The 25,138-nt window shown below is 37.0% G+C and overlaps 2 protein-coding genes across 3 annotated transcripts in view; both read left to right on the top strand.

Moving 5' to 3' along the window:
• Window positions 1-9,422, top strand: part of rsu1 (Ras suppressor protein 1) — a 67,879-nt gene extending 58,457 nt beyond the window's left edge. For both annotated transcript variants that reach the window (XM_066723332.1, XM_066723333.1), the window contains exon 9: window positions 8,328-9,422. In XM_066723332.1, coding sequence (XP_066579429.1) covers window positions 8,328-8,430 — 103 coding nt within the window. In that variant the 3' untranslated portion in view covers window positions 8,431-9,422. The remainder of the gene's footprint in view (window positions 1-8,327) is intronic.
• A 6,305-nt stretch (window positions 9,423-15,727) lies between these two features.
• On the top strand, window positions 15,728-23,405 carry LOC136769685 (complement C1q-like protein 3). The gene is made up of 2 exons (XM_066723331.1): window positions 15,728-16,864; window positions 20,927-23,405. Exons 1-2 carry the CDS (start codon window positions 16,274-16,276, stop codon window positions 21,104-21,106), a joined length of 771 nt encoding a protein of 256 aa, XP_066579428.1. The 5' UTR covers window positions 15,728-16,273; the 3' UTR covers window positions 21,107-23,405.
• The last annotated feature ends 1,733 nt before the right edge of the window (window positions 23,406-25,138 follow it).

Here is a 25,138-nt window from a genome sequence, read left to right as displayed (position 1 = left end):
TGCATTAACTACGGTACTATAAGGCATCCATTCAAATACTCAAAACAGATGCCAGGGTCTATACCATCATTGTTGCGGTCTGCACATGATCATCATGTGTTGCTGAAAAGTTTCTTTAAATCCCAATTATAACTTTACATTACAGTTTAGAATGTTGAATGTTCAGTTTAATGCGGTTTAAAAAGATTTAAAGTAAATACAATTGTCTCTTATTCGAAAAATCCAGTGCAGATTTAATTTCACTACTCACAACTTGCACTGGTGACTGAAGATAGACAAGCATCTCTTAGCCTCCCTAGATCCTCTTCTCCCAATGTACCTTTCAAGAGAAACCGAGCTCAGAAGCACCGAGGCCGCTCTGGTAACCCCCAGCCATGCTTCACTGGGTGTCAGTGTAGCGAGATGCAGTGAGGCGCTTTAACCCCAAGACAGTTTCCTCTTTCTGAATGTGCCAACTCCTTCTCCCATTCCCCAGTGTGTCCTCTAGGCCCTGTAGGATACTTAGTAAGCCAGGGCTGACACATACAATGTCCTGGAATGGTAGCTCACCAGATGCATTGGCTTGCATTTCCTGTGGCCTTTTGCATCCTTTTCCAAAATAACATGATACAAATTAAAAAGACATTTGTTTCTCAGGCTTCTAGTCCAGACTGGAACTTTAAGAAGCCAGATTCCTATAATGCCGCATACTACCAGGACTGCCCTATCACGTAGTGCTTCTGTTAAGAGTTCAGCGGCTGAGTTCAATAACTCGCATGATTTTAAAAGCCAAACTTTAATGGAATTGAAGGAAGTCAGAACCTCGGCCTAAAAGTTAAATTGTTCGATTAGGGGGGAATATTTATTTAAAGATATCTCCCCTGTTTGTCTTCTGAACTTGGAAAATAAAGTGGAAATTATCAATAAGGGTGTTTCATCAGTGGTGCACGAGATATCCTCCTAAAACTAAAGAAAGATGCATTAACTTGTGATTTTGTTAGTTTGTGAATTGTCAGGATGTTAGTAGTGGTAAAGGACAATAATACTCTTTGATTAATTAAATGTAACAAGGAAAATAAAAGGTAGTTGTTCATATAGCTACAAATACAGGAAGACGTACCCAGCACTTACAAACTAATAGAAAGTGATTAATATCTTGTGTAGTTGCAAACAACACTAATAAAATGGCTATTTTTCGGACAGAGTGCATTGTAATTCAATTATTTGGCTTTTTAAATTGGTTGACAGTGGTTCATTAATCAAAATAAAAGTTATTATTGAGTCGAGTCATTGAATAAGGTTTTCTATTATAGCAGCGCATCTTTAGACCATTGAAATTACAAGAAAAATCAACCACCCAAAATGGCATGATGTTTAATGGGATAGAGATTGAATAAAGAACATTTCTTAAGAGCCACCCAGCACTCACTCACTCACCTGTGGCAATTGTTGTGTGCCCAATGCTATGAGTACACTTCTAGAGTCTTTAAAAGCAGTATCCAGCTCATAGCCTACAGGACATTTCTAGACATCAGAAATGACTGAGCAGTAAAAAGCCTTTCTTACTGACATGTAAGTGCTCATCTTCAGTAGATAGACTGAACATATATTAGGCAGTCCACTAATGCCCCATATGCGTATTGTAAGCCATATAATCCATCAAATGTAATTTACCAATCCTCCAGTTCATATGGAGCAGGAAAGCTTACCTGATATTTGAATCAAATTTAGAAAAAACTACTTTTCCTATTTAAATAAAAACATATTTTTTACAAATAAAATTAATACTACCTGTTTAGATATATACACATATTGAAATGTGCTAATTTGCCTGTTCTTTCCCTATAGCTATAGGAAATGGATAGTTTTTTTTTTCCACAGACCAAGTTCTGGAGATAAGACCAGAAAATAAGGGCATAATGAAGGAGAACAATACATACAATTGTGAACAGTTTACCTGCATAAATCAGCTATTGAAAAAAGCACAACTCAGATTTTGTTGACAATAAAAGAAAATCCTTGACACATTTTAAGTTGTTAAGAGTCATGTCGCAGAAAATATATTGCTCTATCATTTGGTATTGTTTCTTGTGATTCATAATCAGCAACAGGGTTAAGGGGGATGTAAAATGATACATGTATCTAAGGAGGTCCAACCACACCTCCACTGAACTTGCATTAATTCCCCCTCTGCAGAGTGACTGACACATTTAAAGAAATTGTTTCCTTGTGGTCTTAGTCTAGCTGTTTAGATTGTGTGGTTTAATGGTTATATTATGTTTGGTACCTCAGCTTTGATTATTGAAAATTATGGTGTCCAATGTCTGAAACAGTCTCATTCAGTTGTATAGCTACAGTCTGTGCAAGGAGTGTGTGCTAGCACCCCACATTGTACTTCATGGGTGTATGGGGATATGTGTTGTTAATGTGAAATGGTTATTAAAAATATGAATTGTGCAGGGTTTGAGCAGGAGCAGTAATACATAGAGGGTATCTGTGGTTGGGTAGAGTACAGAAAAATGTATATATCCCAAACAGATAAATATGACTCCACAAATTGTACAGCCTGAAATAAAACCTTACTACCTCACAGACAGTGTTACATATTCAAAATGTGATTGAAATGTTAATATACCACAGTTAGTAGTGTACAAGCAATCATGATTTATTATACGTGTTAGGTGCTATGGTTACTGCTGCTTTGATGATTTTGTTGGTACATTATGACACGGTGTCTGACTGGATTCTGAAACTTAAAATGATACGGACTATCAACCGGAATTCCACTTCTGTACACAAAGGTGTGTAACTGCTGTGTGCAATGGTATCATTTTATAATGAAAAGTAAATAGCCATAAACAGAAACAAATTTGTATTGCACTTATGCATAGTGCTGCCACCTACTGTGTTTTTCAGGTAAGGGCAGACTGTGGACGATAAACATCTTCTACAGATGTTTATTTTCTGTCCATGGCCCATATACTTTGGGGAAAAAAAAAAAAAGGATGATGCCAGGAATTATTTTATGGCAGTGTTCTTCTATTAGTAAACGAGACTAATATAACTGTAATCTGAATATGTCCCGGTTGGTATGTTTTTTTTATTGAACTTGAACTACTCAATTTTCCTTGTCCTTTAATGTGCACAGCCAGAGAGATGTTTCAGGAAGGGGGGACCTATGCTGGCTGCAGAGAGTAACATAATATGGATTTGTTGCATAGACTGCTAAAAGTAGCTGGTCGAATGACTGCTTCAGGCATTGAGCTCCAACCTCCAATAAAGCCAGCAAATGAGATGTTATCCTTAAAATAGTAAGGAAACAGTGTAAATAAGTGTATTAAAACACTGATCAGTACCCCTTATAACAGCTGTTGCATTGTTTGGGGGGAGTATAATTCTACAATTGTGTGAACCTCTCAGCTTGCACATTAATGTATCAGACAGTTATTGCTGTCCTGGTATGTTAAAGATCTGCTATATTTATGCAGAACAGGCATGATATCTTTCTGTGTGTGTGTTTTATGAGAGGCAGGCGAGGAACGCAGGAGGGTGTCCTGTCTGCATCAGCACTCAAGCTGCTGGGCGATGTGATTAATTCCTTGCCCACGACTTAGTACACACAGTCCGCCGAGTCTGCCTTATTGCCGGCCTCTGGTAAATATTTAATATAGACTATTTCGTAACTTAAGCCGCTGCTTGACATTTCACTCGTTAGCAATTAGAATTATTTCTCGTATGACATACTTTAATTACGATGCGCTTAAATCCACCCGCACCGGCCCAGTCTATTTAGTGGTGTCCCACACACCAGCCGCCTTAATCATACAGGCTACTTTGTCAACATTTAATCAACACTACTTATTAACGCGGCATTGATGGCTGGGTAGCTATCCCAGTGCCATCAATCACAGCCTACCAGCAAGACTAAGGCCCTGACACCATTTCTCTTTGTCACATTATTGAGCCCCTGGGTTTTCTGCATAGGCATGAAACTCACTCAGCTGTAAACAGACACTTTCTCCCCAGCTCTCCCCAATTTGTGTAATTGTCTACCAGCCCTATTTTTTCCCGTTCCAGAATGATACTTTTATATTTATTCATTTTTTCCTAAAAACAAGTGGATAGGGAAATATGTAGTATGAGCAAACCACAAGTGAGTTCCCAGCCTTACTGTGTTTGAATCGAAGCCTGTATTTATAGTGCGATTACCCGCGTGCATTTGCATTGATGAGATATTGGAGGACTGAAACAAGGGGGATTTGACACGTGTATGTTTTTCAACTCTGTGCGACATTGTAGCTCTTCTGTGTGTTGCTATGAAACGACTCCAAACCATGACTTATTTTGAAAGACATCAAATGAATTTGACTTAAGATTAGATATTTTAGATTTTAGATTTATTTAATTAAGTAATAAGATGGTCAGATGGTACAAAACTTGACTGTGGCCCTCCAAGACCAGGCTTAAAATATTTCATAAATACATTTGTTAGATCACCTCATTGCCGGTGTAGTTCTGATTATTGTTGCATTTTCATTTTTACCACTTGCACTGAAAATCTATGAATACTGTCCAAATAGATCATTTATAGAATATTTAATTTTAATTTGCCAGACTTTAAATAATTGTAATACAGTAAGAGAAAAAGAGTGCATAGTCACAAATGGAGTATTGTCTTGGTCATCTTCACAAAATATATGCATTAGTATTAGTAAAGGATCAGCATTAGTATTCAAATATTTGACCCCAACCAGGAAACTGTTTGTATATGTAACTGTCAATTACATTAAGCACTATTCAGTTAAAAAATAAACAAGTGGAGTTTGGGAATGAAAATAGGTGAACAGCTTTTGAAAACTATTTCATTCACAAGTTAACTATTTTGAATAGTTAATTTACTGCTTAATTAAATTTTAAGAACTTTAAAAACTTTTAAATATATAGTAAGGCAGTGATGTAAATAGAAATCTTTTTTTTTTTTGTCATTGACACTAAAGGTGGAAAAAAGCCATATGTAGTACATAGTACATACATAACTAGGATATTTCCTAGTTATAATATCAGCATTAATTAAACACTTTTGCATTGGAACCAGAACACTGTGCAAACCATTGTTGATTTTGCAGTGGCTATAGGACGTATTCACCATACTTTGTAAAACCACCTTTGGCAGTACAGCTGTGAGTCTTTTGGAGCCACTCTCTACCAGATTTGCACATCTGGATATTGCAATATTACTGGGTGCAGTTACCTTGTTGATGTGTTGTGTTGGGTTTGCACCAGAGATAATGCTTTGCATTTAGGCAAAATAGTTTAATTTTTCTTTAATTGAAATCGAAATTATTTTGCCACATCTCGACTTGACTGTGTTCCAAGGGATATTCAATACCTTTGAAAACTTTATATAAAGTTAGTTCCATAAATATTTGGACAGACACAATTGTCATAATTTTGGCTCTGTATGCCACCACAATGGATTTGAAAGGAAATAATCAAAGTGTGCTTTAAACTGGGTGAACAGTGTAGGAGATGCACCCATTTGTATATTTGGTCCCTCCAATTTTATGGGCTCAAAAGTATTTGGACAACCTAACATACCGTAAAACTTCCAATACTCGCCGGGTCACAAATACCAGCCGGTCTCTGATAGTCACCGGGTTGATTTGCATAATCATGTTAACAAAAGCCGGTCTCCAATAAATGCCGGGTTACTTGACAATGTTTTATAAATAAAGAAAAGGGCAATCAATAGTTTCTAAAGATGCATTAACACATTTGAAAAACCTTCCACAACATATTTATGTAAAGTTTTGTTTAGTTTTTGCATCTTTCTTGTTACGGCACTTAACCGTATATTAATTTAAAAAAAAAAAACACTTTCACGTGTGTTTTTATTTATTTCTCACTTTAACTATATATACATAGTACTGTGAAAAAGTTTTAGGCAGGTGTGAAAAAATGCTGTAAAGTAAGAATGCTTTCAAAAATAGACATATTAATATATTATATTTATCAATTAACCAAATTATCCTTTTCAGATTAGCTGCTGAGAAAAATTAAACACACAAGTGAAGTAGCAACAATACTGTTCTGAAGTAGAAAAATATCCCCATGTGCACTGAAGACAATTTTCAGTTGCGTAAGTTTTCAAAGTACTCAGAAATTAAACCAATAAATACAAAAAATGTGTGGGATTTTAAAACATCAAAAGCTTTGCTATGTTTATTTCATATGCTTTTCATTAACTTATCAGAATGACTGTGACAGAAATAAACTCCCGTTATCCTGTTTAGTCTTTAAGAATGAAATACAAAAAATCAAAAGCAACCTACAAGTCATTTGACCTAAGTTTTGTCTAGTTCCCTTTGTTCTCTACACTCCCATTAACAGAATTTTGAGAGCTAATATTAAATATTATCAGTGAATTGTTCAAATAGGGCCCGATATTCAAACTATGTACAAATGTGCACACACAATGTGTGCCGCCTTAATTTTTAATTTTTTCCTCCAAATCAGAGAGCTATTCTAACATGGCACAAAGTGATATTGGAATGTAGCATTTGGCATCAGTCCAGACTGCAGTGCACTCGACACATCCCGAATGCAGACCTCCTCTGTAATACAGTAGTGCACACCTCTATGCCATTGTCCTGACAGGGCAAACAATGAGGCTCATACGTGTAGTATTGTAGTACAAACACAATATTGTGGACGTAGTAATAAATATTACCCAATACCCATAATTGTCATACAGTATGTAGGCTTACTGCAGGATAATATGCATACTAAGAATCAAACATAATGCTATTATGAACATTACTACTGCTATGTCCAACATGAATGTGTCCAGCACCTACTGCAGTGCTGTGTAGCTGCAATATCCTCTGTGATTTACATAAGTAAGCTATTCATTAGATTACTTCATCAAAAAGTTAGTTTATTTTCCTTTTGAAATAAATAGTGTACAATCCTGACAAAACTAATGGGTGATTTATTTTTTATTTTACTTAAGCATTGTCATTTAAATCAGTGCATATTTGGTTGTCCTATTATTAATAATGTATTGGTATTGATTTCTTACATTTAGTTTGGCTGAATTCGATTCATGATCCACTCTGGATATCAATGAGTTCATTTTCCTTGCTTTGTCTTACATTTGCTACTAGTTCATGTTCCCTGAGCTGTGTTACTGAAATGCAACTCTAATTAAGAGAAGCTGTGTAAAAGCCTTATGAATCACCTCATAACTGTTCGTTTTACTCTGATACTGTTTAACTAAAGGGACAAATATAGATGTATTATTTCAAAAACAAAACAAAAAAAACAAAAAACATAACACCTGGCTCAGAGCACTGTTCCTTAACCACAATGCCATCAGAGGCCTACATGGTTAAGTGTGAAACCTGTTTTAAGTAGTCTACAGCCAACTGTCTTAAAAAGTTGTATATGACTCAGTTACTTGTCTCAAATACATTTATACATTAATACATAAGAACATATATATACCTATATACGCTCCAAGAACAAGCAGGAACAAAAGACAGCTGCAGTGCAGGCCTGGAAGAGCATCACCAGAGAAGAAACCCAGCATCTGGTGATGTCTATGGGTTCCAGACTTCAGGCAGTCATTGACTGCAAAGGATGTGCCACCAATTATTGAAACTCACAATGTAATTCATGATTGTTATTTTGTCAAAATTGGGGTGACCACATATAAAAATGGGTGTAATACCTACACCGTTCACCAAATTTGGATGTAACTACCCTCAGGTTAAAGATGAAAGTCTACACTTGAAGGACATATTGATTGTTTCCTTTCAAATCCATTGTGGTGGCGTACAGAGCCAAAATGATAACAATTGTGTCACTGTCACAAATTGTCCATTAATATTTATGGACCTAACTATACATACAGATATGAATCTTTATGGCGTGCAGATAGACTCCATTCCATTTATTGTGTGAATTCTGAAGGCTATTGGTTGTACCTGAGCTGATATAGGAGTGTAATAGCAAAAGGGATGAATACTTCTTAATGAAGACTTTTCATGTTTTATTTTTTAATACATTTTCTCGCACACATACACATTCGTAGTAGGTTGTGTAAATCAAGGGATTTAAATGCATTACAATTTCAGGTTAAAAATGTGAAAATGCCCAAGGGGGGTGAATACTTCCTATAGCCACTGTATGTATTTCTTAATTTTAACTAAATCAGTATTTAGTGTCTTTCAGCAGCAGCTTATTCTTCTACAGCTCAGACATGTGGGGTATTCAGACACAGAGAGGTATAAAACAAAACAGTGATGTGTTCCTGATTAATCCTGATGTTTGATTTATTCTTGCAGTCTCTACGGGAGGCACATGCAAGCCAATCCAGAACCTCCCAAGAAGAACAATGACAAGACAAAGAAAGTGAGCCGCAAGCCTTTGGCAGCCAAAAACAAGTGAGGAGGAAGCCTGTCTATCCACTGAGGATTACCTTGCATGTGCCTTTTCCTTTTTATATTTATGTACCTCAAGGAAACCTTTTCTACCAATATCATGTCACTGTGATTTCTTCTTAAATCCACACCTGTCCCATAATAACCACACATTTATTCGTTGTATTACTGTCAGACCATGAATTTTTCGCCACGGGTTATTTTTCAAACGCTGTACATGAGTCTGGTTCAAAAGGGTTTGTGTTGGATGATCCTACTCTCTGGAGAGACTTAGGTTGTGAAACAAAGTAAAACAGAAGCAAAGGCCTGTATCAGACAGGATTTGGGATGGCTGTTTATTTTCCATTGTTTTTATACTAGCCTATTTGGGCTCTATTTGAAGCCACTGCCCAATTTTTTTCCTACAGCCTTTTTTAAAGATAAAAATGAATTACAGTTCTTTGTGTTTAAGTGCTTCACTGGCTATGTGTTCATTCTGCGTCATGCACACTTGACAATGTATCCCAGGCCCTGCTTTAGGTATACACAAGTGAATTGCTGAAATACAGAGGGAATAGGACCATTGAATTTCACAAATACATAGACTTATAAAGAGCTTTCAGAGGGAGGCGATCCAAACAAGGAAGCTAGTTAACTGATATTCCAAAGAATTTAAGGGAAATTTGGTGCGTAATTGTAAAGGATATCAGATTCAAAGGGGTCTTAAAATGATATATCGTTTAAATTAATTAAAATGTTATATATTACTCAAGTACACACAGAATGCAAAAACAGTTCTAAGTAATTCCTTAAAGACCACAACTAATTATGCCAGCCTTTTTAAGTATTTATCCAAATGGTCACAAACATTTCATACTTTTCATGTTAAAAGTGTATAGACTTTTAAAGCCTGGTTACTCTTACTGTAGTCTGAAACAGATTACAAGTATATTTAGACTCATGTTTATGTATTTGTTGTTGTTTTGTGTCCATTTTAAATAAAGCATCTATTTGTTGGGAGTACTGTGATTATTTTTGTAAAACATAGCACACTTAAAAATACGGATGAGAAAATATAAAATATACAAACGTATGGCCACTCGCTGAAATTGAAATTACACTTCTAATTGTATGATTTGTAATGGACAAACTTTTTTTACTGGTATTTTACTTTATGACGTACTATTATTTTTTTCATATATATTTGTGATATTGATTTATTTTTCTACTGTGGTAGTGTTCAACCAAGTGTTCTTTCATGGTCATCAAAACACTCTGTCCTAGATATAAAGTTTTTGCACACTCCTACCATTTATTCGCTAAAGTACAGTCCCCCACTGGTTTTTATTCCCTCTTTGTTACACAGCAGCAGTGAATAAAATTTTTAATAAAAGCTCTTGTGTTGGACACTATTTCAGCAGAATGTGCAGCACGTTGTCCATTTGCAGGAGGGAGCACGTAGGGTATTCAACGGCTGAAAAATATTGCTTTATTACCTATCGCCTACTTCTTCAGGTGGAAAAACTAAATACTGCTGGTAAATGTTTAAGTAAGTATATTTTGATGCATTATAAGTTAAACAATTTCATAAAGCTAACAATAAAAAAGTGTTGGGTTGGAGATGATGCCTCAAAACTCAGCCCAGTAAGAGCATCCAACACTATTTAATTATTATAAATAATTCATTTTCCGGCAACTGACCTTTAAACACATATCCCTTATAATGAAAAATATTATATTTGTGTGTCGTGTGAATATAATTCTTGCATGAAGTTGCCTAGCAGCTACTAGTTCTGTTTCATCTTGCATTGTTTGTTTTAGATCCATCAGTAATATTGCAGTTTTCATGTTACTTAATTGCAAGTCAAGTTCGCACACACTTACATTTGGTGCCCTTCAGTGATATCTGAGTTGCATTGACGTCTGTTACTGCTTTAAAAATCTCAAACTCAGATTAGCATAAACCTAATTTGTTCTGTTTTTAGGGCTTTTCTCCCCGTAAACCGCACTAATGTACTTTTAGGTGGAGTTAATGCAGCAACTTTACTACAACTGATACAAGTTCTGCCAACATCACATCCTGTTAAATGAGTATTTTAATGTAGCTACCTACAGTGAAAAAAACATGGAGTCAAGGTGATTCTTCAACAAAAATAATAATGAAAGGCAATTATTTTATCCTCCAACATCCAAGCACTCTTAGATGCACCAAATACATTTTCAAAAACTTGAAACATTTATATTGGAAGACCTTTTAAAATCAATAAAGATGGTTTATTCAGTAAACGTGCTTTGGGATGACCAGTAGCCAGGATCACAACCCTATAATCGGTGGAGAATTAACAGGAAAGTGGGGAGTATAAGTCAATCAGAAATGTATACACACTCAGTGCAGTCGAATACAATCTCAGTTTTCTCTAGGCTGAATCGGTGTTCAGCAAACTGTTAAAAGATACCAGTACCAGTATGGTTTAATTAGCATTAATTTATTAACTGTATCATCCAATAACATGCTTTAAATTAAGGTTGTGAATATCTTGAACTACAACTGTATAGACATGCATACTTACATACTTTCATTTAAGTGAACTGTTACAATTATGGACCATTCTACTCAACTATAGTCCAGAAGTCTCTGCTGATGGGATTCTCGGTGGAGGGGCGCAACACTGGCCAAATGCTTCCAGAGTTGGGGTTGAACTCATACAGTCATACAGGACTTCTTTGGCTTGCCATATGTGCTTGCAACCCCTGTGGCTTACTGCGCACCTATGAGCCCCCTTTCATAACCATTATGAGCTGCACAAGTCCTCCCTAGGATAGTCTAAGTAGTGTTTGCACTATGGACTATGAACGTTCAATTGAAGCAAATGGTTGGGCAACGCACACATCGATGGCTTCATGTGTCTTCAATCTCTCAGGTTAGTATTAGAGTCTTGGTGGTGAGTTGAGTTCACAGAGTCCAAATCAGCAATGTATGTGTATGAATTCATAAATATTATTGTTGTTACTCTTATAGTAAATTGTAGTTGTTGGTTTCAGTTGTATAGTATAGTTTATTTTAAATAACAAATTACTTAATTTGTGAGTAATTAATACTGCCAATAAAAACGGTCAATGGCTAGTTCAATAAACTATCTGCTACCCATAACATAACATCACTGCCAACCATAACATAGTCTTCATATTTACATGTCTTGATGTACTAACCTGTAGTACTGTTAAAATATTATTTTGAACAATGAGTGAATACTATGGAATATGTATACATACGTATGGAATACATATGCTCATGTTTAAATTGTTAAAAAAAATACTGATTTGAAAGAATGCAGGTTTCTGAAACTGCATAAATGCTCCTTTATGAACTATTACAGATGTGCTTTAATATTAGCACATACATTAGCGGAAATCCCATTATGCAATTGAGAACTTTACTGAAACTATTCATCTTTGGCCTTTTAAAACAATCGATGTGTTTAAATACAACTGAAATACAACAAAGCACTTGAGTTTTGTGGCCAATCAATTACTGACATGTTTTCTTGAAAACAGTCTTTTTTTATTTTTTATTTTCATTCTGTGCCTCTCTACTTCAAGGACACTGGCACCACTGCAAACCAGTAACATTGATTTTTATTGGGTGATTTATGGAGCCGGAGGACCCACAGATTGGACCTGCTGTGATCGAAGACATGCTTTTCATACAATACAATCCCCTGGACTGGGCAGCAGTGCCACTATATGGGAGTGCTCCACATCACGATGCTTTTGTGTGACACACAATTTAACAAGCAAGTAAAAAAAAAAAAAAGAACATGGCCGACGAGCATATGTGCCTTGAGATGCATCTTTAAAAAAAATATTTGTGAGAATACCTTCACTTTGAACATGATAGAAAAAACCCAAAGGGCAGAAATAAGAATTAAGTGCATCTGTCCAGTTCTGAAGAAGAGGCGTCTTCGCTTGCACAAGTTTTGCTTGTCAGGTATCTAATTGATAATAGGATGGATGCTTCTCCTTTTAAAACACTTGCACTATATGGTTGGCTTCACAATATTTATAATATTTTTACCTTTATGTTCTCCTTCACGCACCCTCCACTCTTCTGACCCTAGTGTGTGGTGTGTCCTGTCTTGGTGTAAACTCTGGACAATTAAATCAAGGAATTCTGCTCCTGTGTGCTTTTAAATCATCATCCTTAAAGACATACTTCTTTAGAAAGGTTTAGAAAGAAAGATTGTTTAATGACCTGTTTTTAACTTGTAGTATGCAGGTGGTGTATGTTTTTTAGTTTTCTTAATAATGTAAAGCACTTTGAGATGACTGCTTTTAAAGGCACTATATGAAATAAAGTATTATTATTTACTGAAGTATAGCCTTAAATAGTCTAGAATACTTTGGTAATTCCATGTTAATTATGTCTATTGCAAAAATAAGTTCTTGTTTTTGGCGGTAAGCAGCTTGTCATTGCACCTAAACTGTTTTTCAGCACCTTCCAATTGACTCTAAACTGCTCTAACAGCTACTATATCTATAAAATCGGGGAAAATCAATACTGTCACGCAAAGGTCCTTCCTGCTAATGAGAACTAGACTAAACTACGACAAGTGCCAGACAGAAGGAGGAAGACCACCCTGACTCTGCTTAATTTATATCCTTATAAATGTTCGTTTACACAGATCTCTGTTGCCACAGTGCAGGCTTTATATATGACATAGCAATAGACCCCAGCTTAGCAGTGCACAACCAGGTCCCTTAGGGTTGGTATCTTCAGGTTGTCACTCAGCCATTTAATAAGAGTTCATTTTCTTTAAAGTGCTAATGGATCAGAGATTACGAAAAAAACTATGTGATTGTCACCCTTCAGGACTGGAGATCCTGCCTTAGTTGGACAATTATCTAGGCCTCCCTCTCCAGTCCAGCTCCCCAGTCATGCCTGAGGGCCTACATGGGATAAAGGCTCAACAATATCTTCCCTGCCTGCTGGTGGAAGAATGACCAAACTAAGTGACTCTGGAACAGGTATTCAGGAGGGCTTTGGTGTTTCTGTTAACTAGTGGCCTTTTTCTGTTGCACACTGGTCTTGCTGCAGGGCAAGGTTGGCCTCTACTATATTGGTTGTACGTTATGGCCTCTTGGAGCACAATTCAAGCGACATTGCGGTGTCGGTGTAGTACTGTCATCTGGGGTGGGATGGCTGGGGTAAGATCAGTTGCTTCCTCTGCCCGTCGGTGGCTGAAGCGCTTGTGTCATCCTGCTATTAGCAGCATTGGTTTGATTTATCCACTTATTCAGTGTCATCTTTTGTGCAGTCAGATTTGTTGTTTTGCACATTGATTCATTCAATAGGCGTATCATCACTGAAATAAAGAAATAAATACATAAAACTGGAATGTCAGAATTAAACAAGCCAAAGACATATAATACAGACACATGATAAAATGTGCAGGTCCTCAAAGCAATATGACTACCATACAGTAGAAAGGAGATTTCATAGGGCTGCCCCATTGCTGAACATGAATAATGCTCATTGCTAATGCTAATGCTAATTCTGCATTTGAGGAGAATGTAGTGACCTTCATCTTTGCCAACCAGGCTTGGATAGCAGGCCTACTTGTAGACACTCTCATGGATTCCCTATGGCTGGTAGTAACACTTCTCAATATATTAAACACTGCAGCCCCGGGCTACATGTGTCACTGATGTGGAGATGAAGGTTTGGTGATTTAAAGAGATTAGTCCTTCTGCAAACTGAATTGAATTTATTTTGGTCAATTATTAAATCATGTTTTTATTTATTGAATGATTTAATGTTGCACTCCTAGATGGCTAGATAAACTTTGTATAATTATAAATACATGTAAGAAGCAGTAATCGTGTTAATGAATAACTTAATTCAACAGCCAACAGTGAACCCATCACTTAATATACCTGCTTATCTCAGTTATCGACTAATTCATTAAATACCTGTTGATAAGTGTTTTTAACACATTTTAAGATATTGAAAATACAAAATTCAATTAATGATAACAACAACAACACTTCATTTAAGTTATCATTAGATGACACTTTACTGTTTTTAAAATGAATTGTGAAAAATGCTTACAATGACTTATCATCCTGGGTGTTGCAGTGGGTTAACCGACCTGGAAGTGTGTATTAATTATCAATAAAGTACACTGCAGCCCATATTGTAAGTTATGACTTATTTTCTGGCTGTGCAAGGACTAAGCTTAATCAATTCATTATTGGCCTAATGCATTATGTATATATAAGGAAATAAGAACATTTTAAGACATGGGTAAATAAATAAATAAATAACCTATAAAGTCAGACATTCTTTACTTTGTTTTCTGACTGATGCAATAAATCACATTGCCTTGTCCATCGCTCTGCTATTGACAGAATACTTTCATGAATACTAAATTGTCCGCAACACACACATTTAAAGAACTCATTTGACATTAAAGCTTTCAGTTATCTTTGATGAATGTTTCGTCGATATCCTAAATACTGCATTTTTGCTAAAAAGGTAAAAATGTATTAAATGTGATTGTCATTATATATCTATCTATATATCTGTATCGATTTTATATACAGTAGTGTATAGGCTTATGTGTGTGTCTACCTGCTATCTTTTTCTATCCATTAGTTTTCAGTTTATCCTCTTGGGTTATCTGTATGAGAACTCGGATAATACAAGAAACGAATTCGTTTTTCTTTCTTTTTTTCTTATGAAAATCACTTACCGGTTTCTATACCTGCATATTACACTGTATGTCTGCCTAATGCTACCAGGTTAATGCTAATAATTGCGAGGAAACAAAGATAATGCATTTATTTTGCATAACTTTGGGGTCAGGGTGGCATTTTGAATAGTGTGTCTTTTGGATGAAATGTGTTAGAAATGCTGCATTTGAAACACTCTTGAAGCCACATAAATGTCCCCTGTGTGACACTAACGTCTTAACAGGCGACATCAGGAGATGCTAACTCTTATTCCCTGCAAAGGGCTGTCATCTCTGCCCGCGTTTCCTAAACAAGGACTGCGCTCCCAGTCACCACTTATCCTTCTCTTTCTGAGACGCCAACTGTTTGAAATGCCAAGTTATTCAAGCAGATGGGAGCCGCGGTTTTGTCCCTGCCTTCACATCTCTTTATCAGATGCTGCAGCCGAGCAATGGGAGAGATGTCAAGATAGCTGTGTAAGTGGCGGCGTTTGCTTAACATTTCCATCATTTATAAGACGTCTCTCTCTCTCTCTCTCTCTCTCTCTCTCTCTCTCCTCTCTTTCCCCCCCTCCTCTCGCTATTTAGGTCCCTCTCTGGTGAGATGCAAAACTCTCCACGCATAAATACAGTTTAAGGCGTGCGGGCTGGAGCAGCGGAGATGCTATCTGAGTGAGAGCCGCGCAAACTTGCGCCTCCTGTGCAGCACTAGCGGAGCTCCGCGCACAAGTAGCATGGCTTTCCAAAGTGCGCCGCCGGCGAGCGGATGAAGAGGATCCCGCACTGAGGGGGGCGTTTGCGCCGCTTCACCACACGTGGATACAGCGCTTTGAAGGTGGAGGTTGGGAGAGATGCTGAAGACAGGGGTTTTGTAACCCGGGGTACCTATCAGGTAGCTTTGAACAGACTTCAATTAGCAAACATCAGCACAAAACGTGAGAGAAGAAAAAAGGGGGCCTGGACCAATACAGTTAATTAAGATTAAACACCATAAAGGTCCTGTTTGATTTTTTTTCTCCTTAAGAAGGTCCCCCGTCAACCAGCAAGATTTCGTCCAAAAGCAGACAAGAGGATCGCCCGGCGCTGACGAGACTGGTCGGCAGGAAGCGGCTGATCGCAGCGGGGGCCCTGGGCGTCGTGATGGTGCTGGTGCTGGTCATCCTCATCCCGGTGCTGGTCAACTCCGCCGGCACCTCGGCGCACTACGAGATGCTCGGCACCTGCCGGATGGTGTGCGACCCTTACGGGACTAAATCGCCCACCAGCACGGCCACGGCAGAGACCGTGCGCGACCACAGCCTCATCCAGTCCCTACCCACCTTCATCCAGGGGCCAAAGGGAGAGCCGGGGCGCCCGGGGAAGGCTGGCCCCAGGGGTCCGCCGGGTGAACCGGGGCCGCCTGGGCCGATGGGACCACCCGGGGAGAAAGGAGAGCCGGGGCGGCCGGGATTACCTGGGCCACCCGGCCCCAACGCGGCGGCTGGGGCCATCAGCGCCGCCACCTACAGCACCGTCCCCAAAATCGCTTTCTACGCCGGGCTCAAGAAGCAGCATGAGGGCTACGAGGTGCTCAAGTTCGACGACGTGGTGACCAACCTGGGCAACCACTACGACCCCACCACCGGCAAGTTCACCTGCTCCATCCCGGGGATATACTTCTTTACTTACCACGTCCTGATGCGAGGCGGGGACGGGACGAGCATGTGGGCTGACCTGTGCAAAAACAACCAGGTAAGAAAGCAGCCCTGGTGCGTGTGCAGCCTGTGCAGCCTGTGCAGCCTGTGCGGCCAGACGTGCGGCCAGACCCGACTTCACACAGCGGCGACGTGCGCACCAGCCGGCACAGTCTGCGCTCTGCGTCCGCCGCACTCGTAGAAGAGAAAAGTAAAATACACCGGAAAAAAGCAAATGTTTGTGCATTTCGTTTTCACAGTTTTTCTTTTTAATTTCTCGTTTCCTTTGAAAGAAGAATGCTGGGTTTTGTTTTGTCTTTGCTTCGACCGACACGTTCAAAGATTATTAATAAACGGATTATATACTCGGGCTACATTCACATCCATCACCAGAATAAAAGACATTGGTGGCTGGAAAGCTGGGCTGAAAACTGGAGCTTACTATACACATCGCACTGATATTGGGTCAGTGAGAGATATAGGAAATAAGAGTGTGTTTAATGAATTTGAAAGATAGATTATTATAAATGAAATACAAAACCTATTTGCAGGCTGAAAGGAAGGGAATGTGTTTAATTGTATTATTATTATTATTATTATTATTATTATTATTATTATTATTATTATTATTACTTTTGCTACCACTAGCCACGCAGCTGACAATTGTGTGATTGTTAATACTAATAGTTAATAGTTAATTAATAACAATAGTTTCAGTTTAAATGTATTATAAAATGAATACGTTTGTAGGTGTACATTTTGGTAAATGGATAGAAAAATATGTTCTGGGTAAGGCTAGACACGCATTTTTAGTGTGCCAGTGTGGAAACGTCTCAGAAGTTCAATACCGAAAACAATCATCAAATATTTATAAATCGGGACCTCAACATATTATCCAATATTGTTTTAATTCACAGCTTTGCAATAATGATTCAGTGCCATTTTTAAAGTCGGCTACATGGTTTTAAATTCGATTAGGCAGTGTTGCAGTTTGAATTTGTTTAGGACCAAAATACTACTACTACTACTACTACTACTAATAATAATAATAATAATAATAATAATAATAATAATAATAATAATATGCCTTTTTATATTTAAAACCTAAATGGCTATTCAATATTATTTTATTTTTAGAAATTCACACTGTATTGAATTGTGCTTCAATGGGCAACTTTTTTTGCACATTTAAAAAATACTCCTACACCTACACCTATTACTATTACTATTACCACCACCACCAATCATAATAATACTAATAACAAAAAAACTTCCAAAAGTTTGTGAGAATACTTTGGAAAAAATACACAAAACTTAAGGTGTTAAAGTAAAGTTGCATTACTGATATATACATATTAAATCGTGCGCTACACCACAAACCAAGAGCGCTGCGTAAACTTTACCAGTAAACCACTGAACAGTTTTGCTCGCAGTTTGCAGACATGAGATTTGCCCCTTGTGAAAGACTCGAATTATTTATTTTTTTATTTGTAAAAGCATAAATATATTTATAATAATGATTGATCATATGAAGCCTCAAGGCCTGTGTGAAGTTGTCATGGTTTTGTTATCCATCCAATACAGTTAAGGGGTGGACAGCTTACTATAGGCATCTCTTCTCATTCTTTAGCACAGATACACGATTAAAATAAGAAACACATGAAACCTATAATGAAACTGTTCTAAGCATTGAGATAGTGTATAGTGTGACAAAATATCAAGTGCAAAGACTACATGAAACACACACACAATTATAACTGATAGCCTAACTGTCTTTGGTATAGTTTATGAGGGCTTAGGCCCCATACATTTACTTTGGAGGGAAAAAAACAAAACAAAAACACTTTACACTTTAAGTAGAAAACGCTTTATGAAGAGAAATGCATGTTACTAGTCGGTGTCTTTATTTTTTTGCAGATTCACTCTTTTGTTCCGGGAAAACTGATTAGTGCGCTGCTTTACGAAAAAAAGCTAATTATATTATCTCCACATGGGTATTCAAGGCTCTGAAGGCCATTGGTGTTGATTCATGGATAGGTTATTGTCCATATATTGTTTTATTAAAATAAAATCAAACTCGCATCTGAGTTCTCACAAACATGAAACGAACAAAAGAAGAGACATTTTAAGTGTTTCGAAGAAGAAAATGAGGGATTGTATTATCTTTAAATTACGAGCATAAACGAAAATAATAATAATAATAATAATAATAATAATAATAATAATAATAATAATAATAATAATAAAAAGTCATATGCATTGCTGCAATATTTACTAAGAATATATTTGCGTCAAACTACAAAAAATATATAGTTTATAACTTTCTGTTATAAAAAAAAAAAAAACAATCCCAAATGTATTATTTCCATCCCAAATGTTCAGCGGTTCCTAGACTAATCATTCCAGACACTGGAAATGGTATTTTGGATTAATTTATTCAGAGCCATTTAAACTGATTGCAAGTGACTGTTCAGTCAGATCTAATGATATGGAAATCCAAGTTACTGCCACTTCAAGTTGCAAATCAGCTTTTCTCCTTCGAACACAAGCCATTTGAAGATCAGATGGAATGTACTATTATTATTATTATTATTATTATTATTATTATTATTATTATTATTATTATTATTATTATTGATACAGGGCTGCATCTGTTGTTTGTACAGCTAATTTTGTAAATCGCTACAGATGATTTCGTAACGAAAAAATGCGTAGTTGTGAATCTGATGGAGAATGTTCACTTTATTAAATTAGTTAGTTTCAGATAGGAGTCAAAGGCGAAACGCATGGGAATGGTTTTATGTGGAGATTGAACATGTTTGCAGAGTTATACTAGTTACAAATCAACACACAAGCGATATATCGGTAGCCTATATTTCAAGTATACCGTTCTCCCTGATATTCACGTCTGTTGGCCTTCTTTCTAAAATGTTTTATTACAGTATTAGGTGATGTTGAGGGGGTGACTGACGATTTAATTGTGTTAATATTGTATTAAACAGGACAACAGAAGAAAATTACAATTTGAAGAGTGCTTAACCAGTCATGGGTTAACAGTATATACATACAAACACTATTAGCCTGCAATATAGGTTAGTAACTTAAGAGTAACCGTTTAAAAATGTTCTGTGTCCTGTTTGCGATTTAGATTCAGGTTTAGTTATATTATAATAAGGTTAAAAAAACAAAATATATTGAAAGAGAAGTCACCAGTCTGGTGCGGAACTCACTTTGATTGATACACGGATAGTTTGCGAACTTGAAACGTCCAATAGTTTCAAAAAGTATGCGAGTAGACACTTTGGATTGACTTTTTATATTATTATTTGAACACACGTACAGTTGTGAAAAGTATGTTCATTCTTCCTTTGAAACAATATATTTTCGCTGTCGGTTGGATAGTGATTCAGCCTGTTGAGACCTGTAAAGATCACAAACACTGAATATAACATGTTAAACACACGCTCAGTGTCTGATTCCCTCCAGGAGGTGATTTGCAGGTTAAGGTGTTTTCAACCTGCAACACATCCTAAATACATAGATAGAATCAACGAAATACTATATAGGAAAACAATGCATTTAATAAAAAAAAGGTGGATTTACCAGCCACTGACGTTAACTAACTGAAATATGTCCAGAAGAGACTGGAAAAGAAGACTGCAACCAATACAGCAATGCTTTGGGAGAGGATCAGAGTGGAACACAATACATCACTACAGACGCCTAATAAAAACTCCTTGGGTGACACAATGACCAGAGGATGGTAGTTGTTGACAAGTTATGTTGATGAAGTCTGTAGTAAAATGACAGGACTTGATTTTGAGAAGAAAGCATCATGTATTGTTTCAATAGTATATCTTCCCATTGTAGTTATATTTCATGCAAGATGCTTCCATGTGGCCCCATGCCTCTGACTGTCAGTTTATATACACACTTTACAACAGAAGTCATGTTGTTCATGATCTTGGTAGAAAAAGATGACTAACATATTCAGATAGCTCCAGATTAAATTAAAGAGCAACACATGAAAACCTGCAGCTGTCACCCTTGAGGAAAAGAGTTGTGCACAACACCCAAAGGCTCTTCTTTATTTGTTAATGCACTGTCTTTTGCTTTGTAGGTCCGAGCAAGTGCAATAGCCCAGGATGCCGACCAGAACTACGACTATGCCAGCAATAGTGTTGTCCTTCATTTGGAGCCCGGGGACGAAGTCTATATCAAACTGGACGGTGGGAAGGCGCATGGCGGGAACAACAACAAATACAGCACCTTTTCTGGATTTATCATCTATGCCGATTAAGTTAACCCTGAAAAGATAGGTATTTTTCTTTCTTCGGTATTATTTAATTCTTCCAGTCAGGAGGGCTGGATTCCTGTCAGCCTTCTGTGAATTCAAGTGAAGTAGTTTTGGTGGGAAAATCGAGTGATGGACGGCTTCGAAACATAGACATGAGCCAAAACTACCTGAGTAACATCTGTACTCTCTGAATGACTCTCCATGTAAAAATTGTGAGTCCAACAGATGTGCAAATCTTCTATCGCCAAAGCAGTTACTTGTGTATACCTTGTTCGTGTAAACTGAAGCCTATATATGTCAGACCCTTTTTATAAAACACAATCTAAGAGTGTGCACTAAGAGTACTATATCCCTGTTGTTTGCATCATCTTATAGCTTCTAACCCATCCATTGGCTATGCTTCTTGTGCGTTGCCTGCTAATTTTGATGCTTAAAGTCCACTGTTAATGTGTGGTGAGGAAAAGTTTACAATGTAAAGGACAAAACAGTGCAATATTTATTCTGCCTTTCTGTAACGGCACAGTTTGTCTAATTATCTTTGTCTAATGACATGGAATATGAGAAAAAAATGCTGAAAATGATATGAAATAGAAAGGGATTTCAAAGTCTATCAAGAGAATGATGGCCGAGGTTAAGCATCAACATTTTCCCATACCTCATAGCTTACTTACTACTACTAATCCAACAAAATTAAGCCAACAAATACGAGAAATACAGTTTTGCCTACTTTGGGTTAGATGTTTGCCGTCATAGGCCAGGACTGGTTCATTAGATAACAATATTGTTTTAATTTAGGTGTCTAGATATACCAAAAATATTTAAAGTTTAATCTTTTAGACCATGGAATATCCAATTCCCAATTCCTTTAAATATTCTTATTTTTCTCCTGAAAATGTTTGTCAAATTACAGGCATGGAATTAATCAAGACTCTTAGATCTGTTACCAGGTATGTTTAACACTGATGCACTGAAATTCAAAGTCTGTTTTCGGTCATGATCTAAATCCAATCTGAGACCAAAGCAGTTTTCTCTCTTGTCCTGCTGTATTGTGAAGGCTTAGGAGTATTTGACAAAGCTATGAGCATTAATTTAACTTATTTATTTTTGTAAAGTATTCAACGTGAAAATAAAGGACATTCCAGTGGGAGAAGGGCCAACAGAAGTACAATATTGTACATATATATATATATATTAGCAGTTTGGGTTTGTCAAGGTCTTTCTGAACTCTCTGTGATATGATATATAATGTGTACAGTACAGTGAAAAGGACTTTCCACATGGGCATTTGTGAGAAAGGGTGAGAGTAATTATTTAAATGCTTGGAAATATTTTTGTTACCTGTATAGTACTGATACAAGAGATTAACCAGTTTAGTTTTTTTGGGTCTTTACTGCTAAAATGGAACAAAAAGCAATTCACTTAATAACCCCGGGATACTTTTAAAACAGTTAGCAAATCAGTCATAATACAGCTGTACTCGCAATGTAACTTTATGCATCTAAATATAGATATAATCCTGGAAATAGTACCAAAATTACTATTCAAAGCACTATAATTAATATAGAAGTACTATTATTTTCATTTACTATTCATTTAAACAATAAAACTTTTATTATTGACAGTTATTGTCATTTGTGATCTATTTCTTAACTTTAGTCATGTGCGACTTATTGGTAGACAAATGAAACAGCTAGAAAGCATTGCTTTTATTTATTTTTCTCTCTGAGCAGCACCGTATCGCAGGGATGTGTGTTGAAAAGGTATTTAATTTGAATTACAATGTTTCTCAGTGACAGGAGAGAAATCAGAGCATCTGAATGTTTTAGAGCCAAGAGCCTGTCACACACCAAAAGTTTTTCTTTCATGCTTTTCATTAATCGGTAGAGGCTGAAATTCCCATTTTCAAGGTGTCAAAACCTCATAATTTACTCAACGCAGTGCTATAATATACTAGCACCTTGAACGGGAAACACACCACCTATCTAAGTGAATTTTCAAAGCCACACCCAGACAAAAATGACATTAAATATGAAGTCCACATGAAAGTTGATTCTTTGATCATTTGATTCTTTGTACAGAACTGTCAATGTTCTCAATACACACCTTTTTGTAGAAAACTTAAAAAAGGTTGACATGATAAACATATTTTGTCTGGATTTTATGACGCCTGTACACTGTTCAGCTATTTTCATGATATGCAAAAGTTGATTCCGACCTCTGTATATTTCTGACTACTGCATAACAATATTAAATAATTCCCTGGTCTGATTAACCCCGTGCAATTAAAGCACTTATGTTCAAAGTTGGTCTTATTTCATGACACAAAACAAAGCTATAAATATATGTTTATTGTACACCCACACACATACACATATCTATAATTAATTGCTTGTTAGGTAGCAGAAATGTTACAGTGGTTTTATATTATTATGTTAGTATACAGAATCATATTGACCGATGCTGGGTAATGTAATTTATTCAGTAAAACCTTTACAAAACCTCCTAGTGTTGCTGACAACAAACACAATATTACTCACTGCTGTTCGTCATGCCATTGCCAACCCACACCAGCTCAGGACTCCTGATAAGAACTGAATGAAAGATCACATTGTGACTCAGGAAAGAGTTCTATAGAGAAAACTGTCCATTATATTTGTAAATTCTCGTTTCGTATCCCACAAAAATACCCTGCAATACTTCAGACAGGGTTGTGCGTTTATGATTTTCACCTTTTCCTGAATCATAGTGGAAATGATCTTGCATGTGATTTAATCATAATTACATAGCTCATTAACGACCTGGGGAATGTGTTGGTTTTTTAATCATAATTACGTTAGAAATGACATATGGCAGCAATATACAACACAGTTGGCAATTGTAATCGGTGTATTGCACGCTCCTATATAAAGCATATGGAAGTCCATGAGAAAAAGACAACTGTTAGGGTTTGTAGAAGTGATGGCACGTCTTAAACGATAACTGTGGCGATCTGAGAACGGAACTGTGGATTAAGAACACGCCTGACACTTTAGACAAGCGACGGTAAGTACCTGACAGCTTCATCTTTCAATGCCACTGTTTCCACAGAAACCCATACATGACATAAGATACTTGCTAGAATGCAGCATTCTCACTAGGACCTCCCTGCACTTTTTCTAAAGGATGTTTCGTCTAGTTTGCCAGATATCTATGGCACGTATGTGGTCTGTAGTTGCGCCGAAGACATTTTCATAGGACTTTTGGTGAAGGACTATAAAAATGCCATCTGCGCACATTAAAGCTCGGCTTGCTATAATTTTCCGCTCAATCGATTTATAAAAGGAAATGAAGGCAGGCTTGTCATTAAATGAAATCCACTCACACCTCTGTTTGCAGTGCAGATGGTGGCCCAGGCTGCTGGCTGTGATGATACCAAGTGTGCTGGGGTTTGGACTGACCCCAGCTGAAGTGAGAAACTGGCTCGGCAACTTCTAAACAGGGCGAAGTTTCATATGCCTCTTCCCTGCCTGGTGCAGTACACAGTGAAAAGGACACACTCCAAAATCTGCTTTGGATGAGAAAACAAAGAACGTCCAACCTCTACAATGCTCTCTGCAATTAGCATTGTTTCTCACCTTTTCTACTGCTCAAGCAAATCGTTTAATCAGCGTGTTGATTAAAGATGCACATTAAGAATTCATGGTAAATGCACTGTGAACTGACGTGCATTTTGTTTTGTTTTGAATCAACAATATTTCTTGAAATTATTTTTAAAGCTTTCAATTTTGGGTTCGCCCCACCTCTGCTCAGTGCTGTTACCCTCATACTAATATGGAAGAGACAGCATGCTCATGTGTATCTCATTTCTTTTAACGCTCAGTAAACCAGAGACTAGTAAATTGCACTCCCAGTAAAAATCAACAATGGTATAGCCAAGACTGGAACATGTAACACTTTTTGCAAATTGCAAATGCCCATTCACAAATAAAGCTACACAGGAAAGTGTGGTCCTTTACTTTCCTGGGGTGCCCATTGTAGAACCCCTTCAAAAACGAT

This window comes from Amia ocellicauda, chromosome 2, assembly GCF_036373705.1.
Source record: "Amia ocellicauda isolate fAmiCal2 chromosome 2, fAmiCal2.hap1, whole genome shotgun sequence".
NCBI lineage: Eukaryota > Metazoa > Chordata > Actinopteri > Amiiformes > Amiidae > Amia > Amia ocellicauda.
Note: the sequence above shows the minus strand (reverse complement) of the source record. Positions and strands in the feature narration are given on the sequence as shown.

What these genes read in the sequence shown, in the direction of transcription:
- LOC136769685 (XM_066723331.1), top strand. Translation starts at nt 16,274, where the DNA reads ATGGTGCTGGTGCTGGTCATCCTCATCCCGGTGCTGGTCAACTCCGCC. An exon ending in ACCTGTGCAAAAACAACCAG is followed by an intron (nt 16,865 to 20,926) that starts GTAAGAAAGCAG and finishes TTTGCTTTGTAG; the next exon opens with GTCCGAGCAAGTGCAATAGC.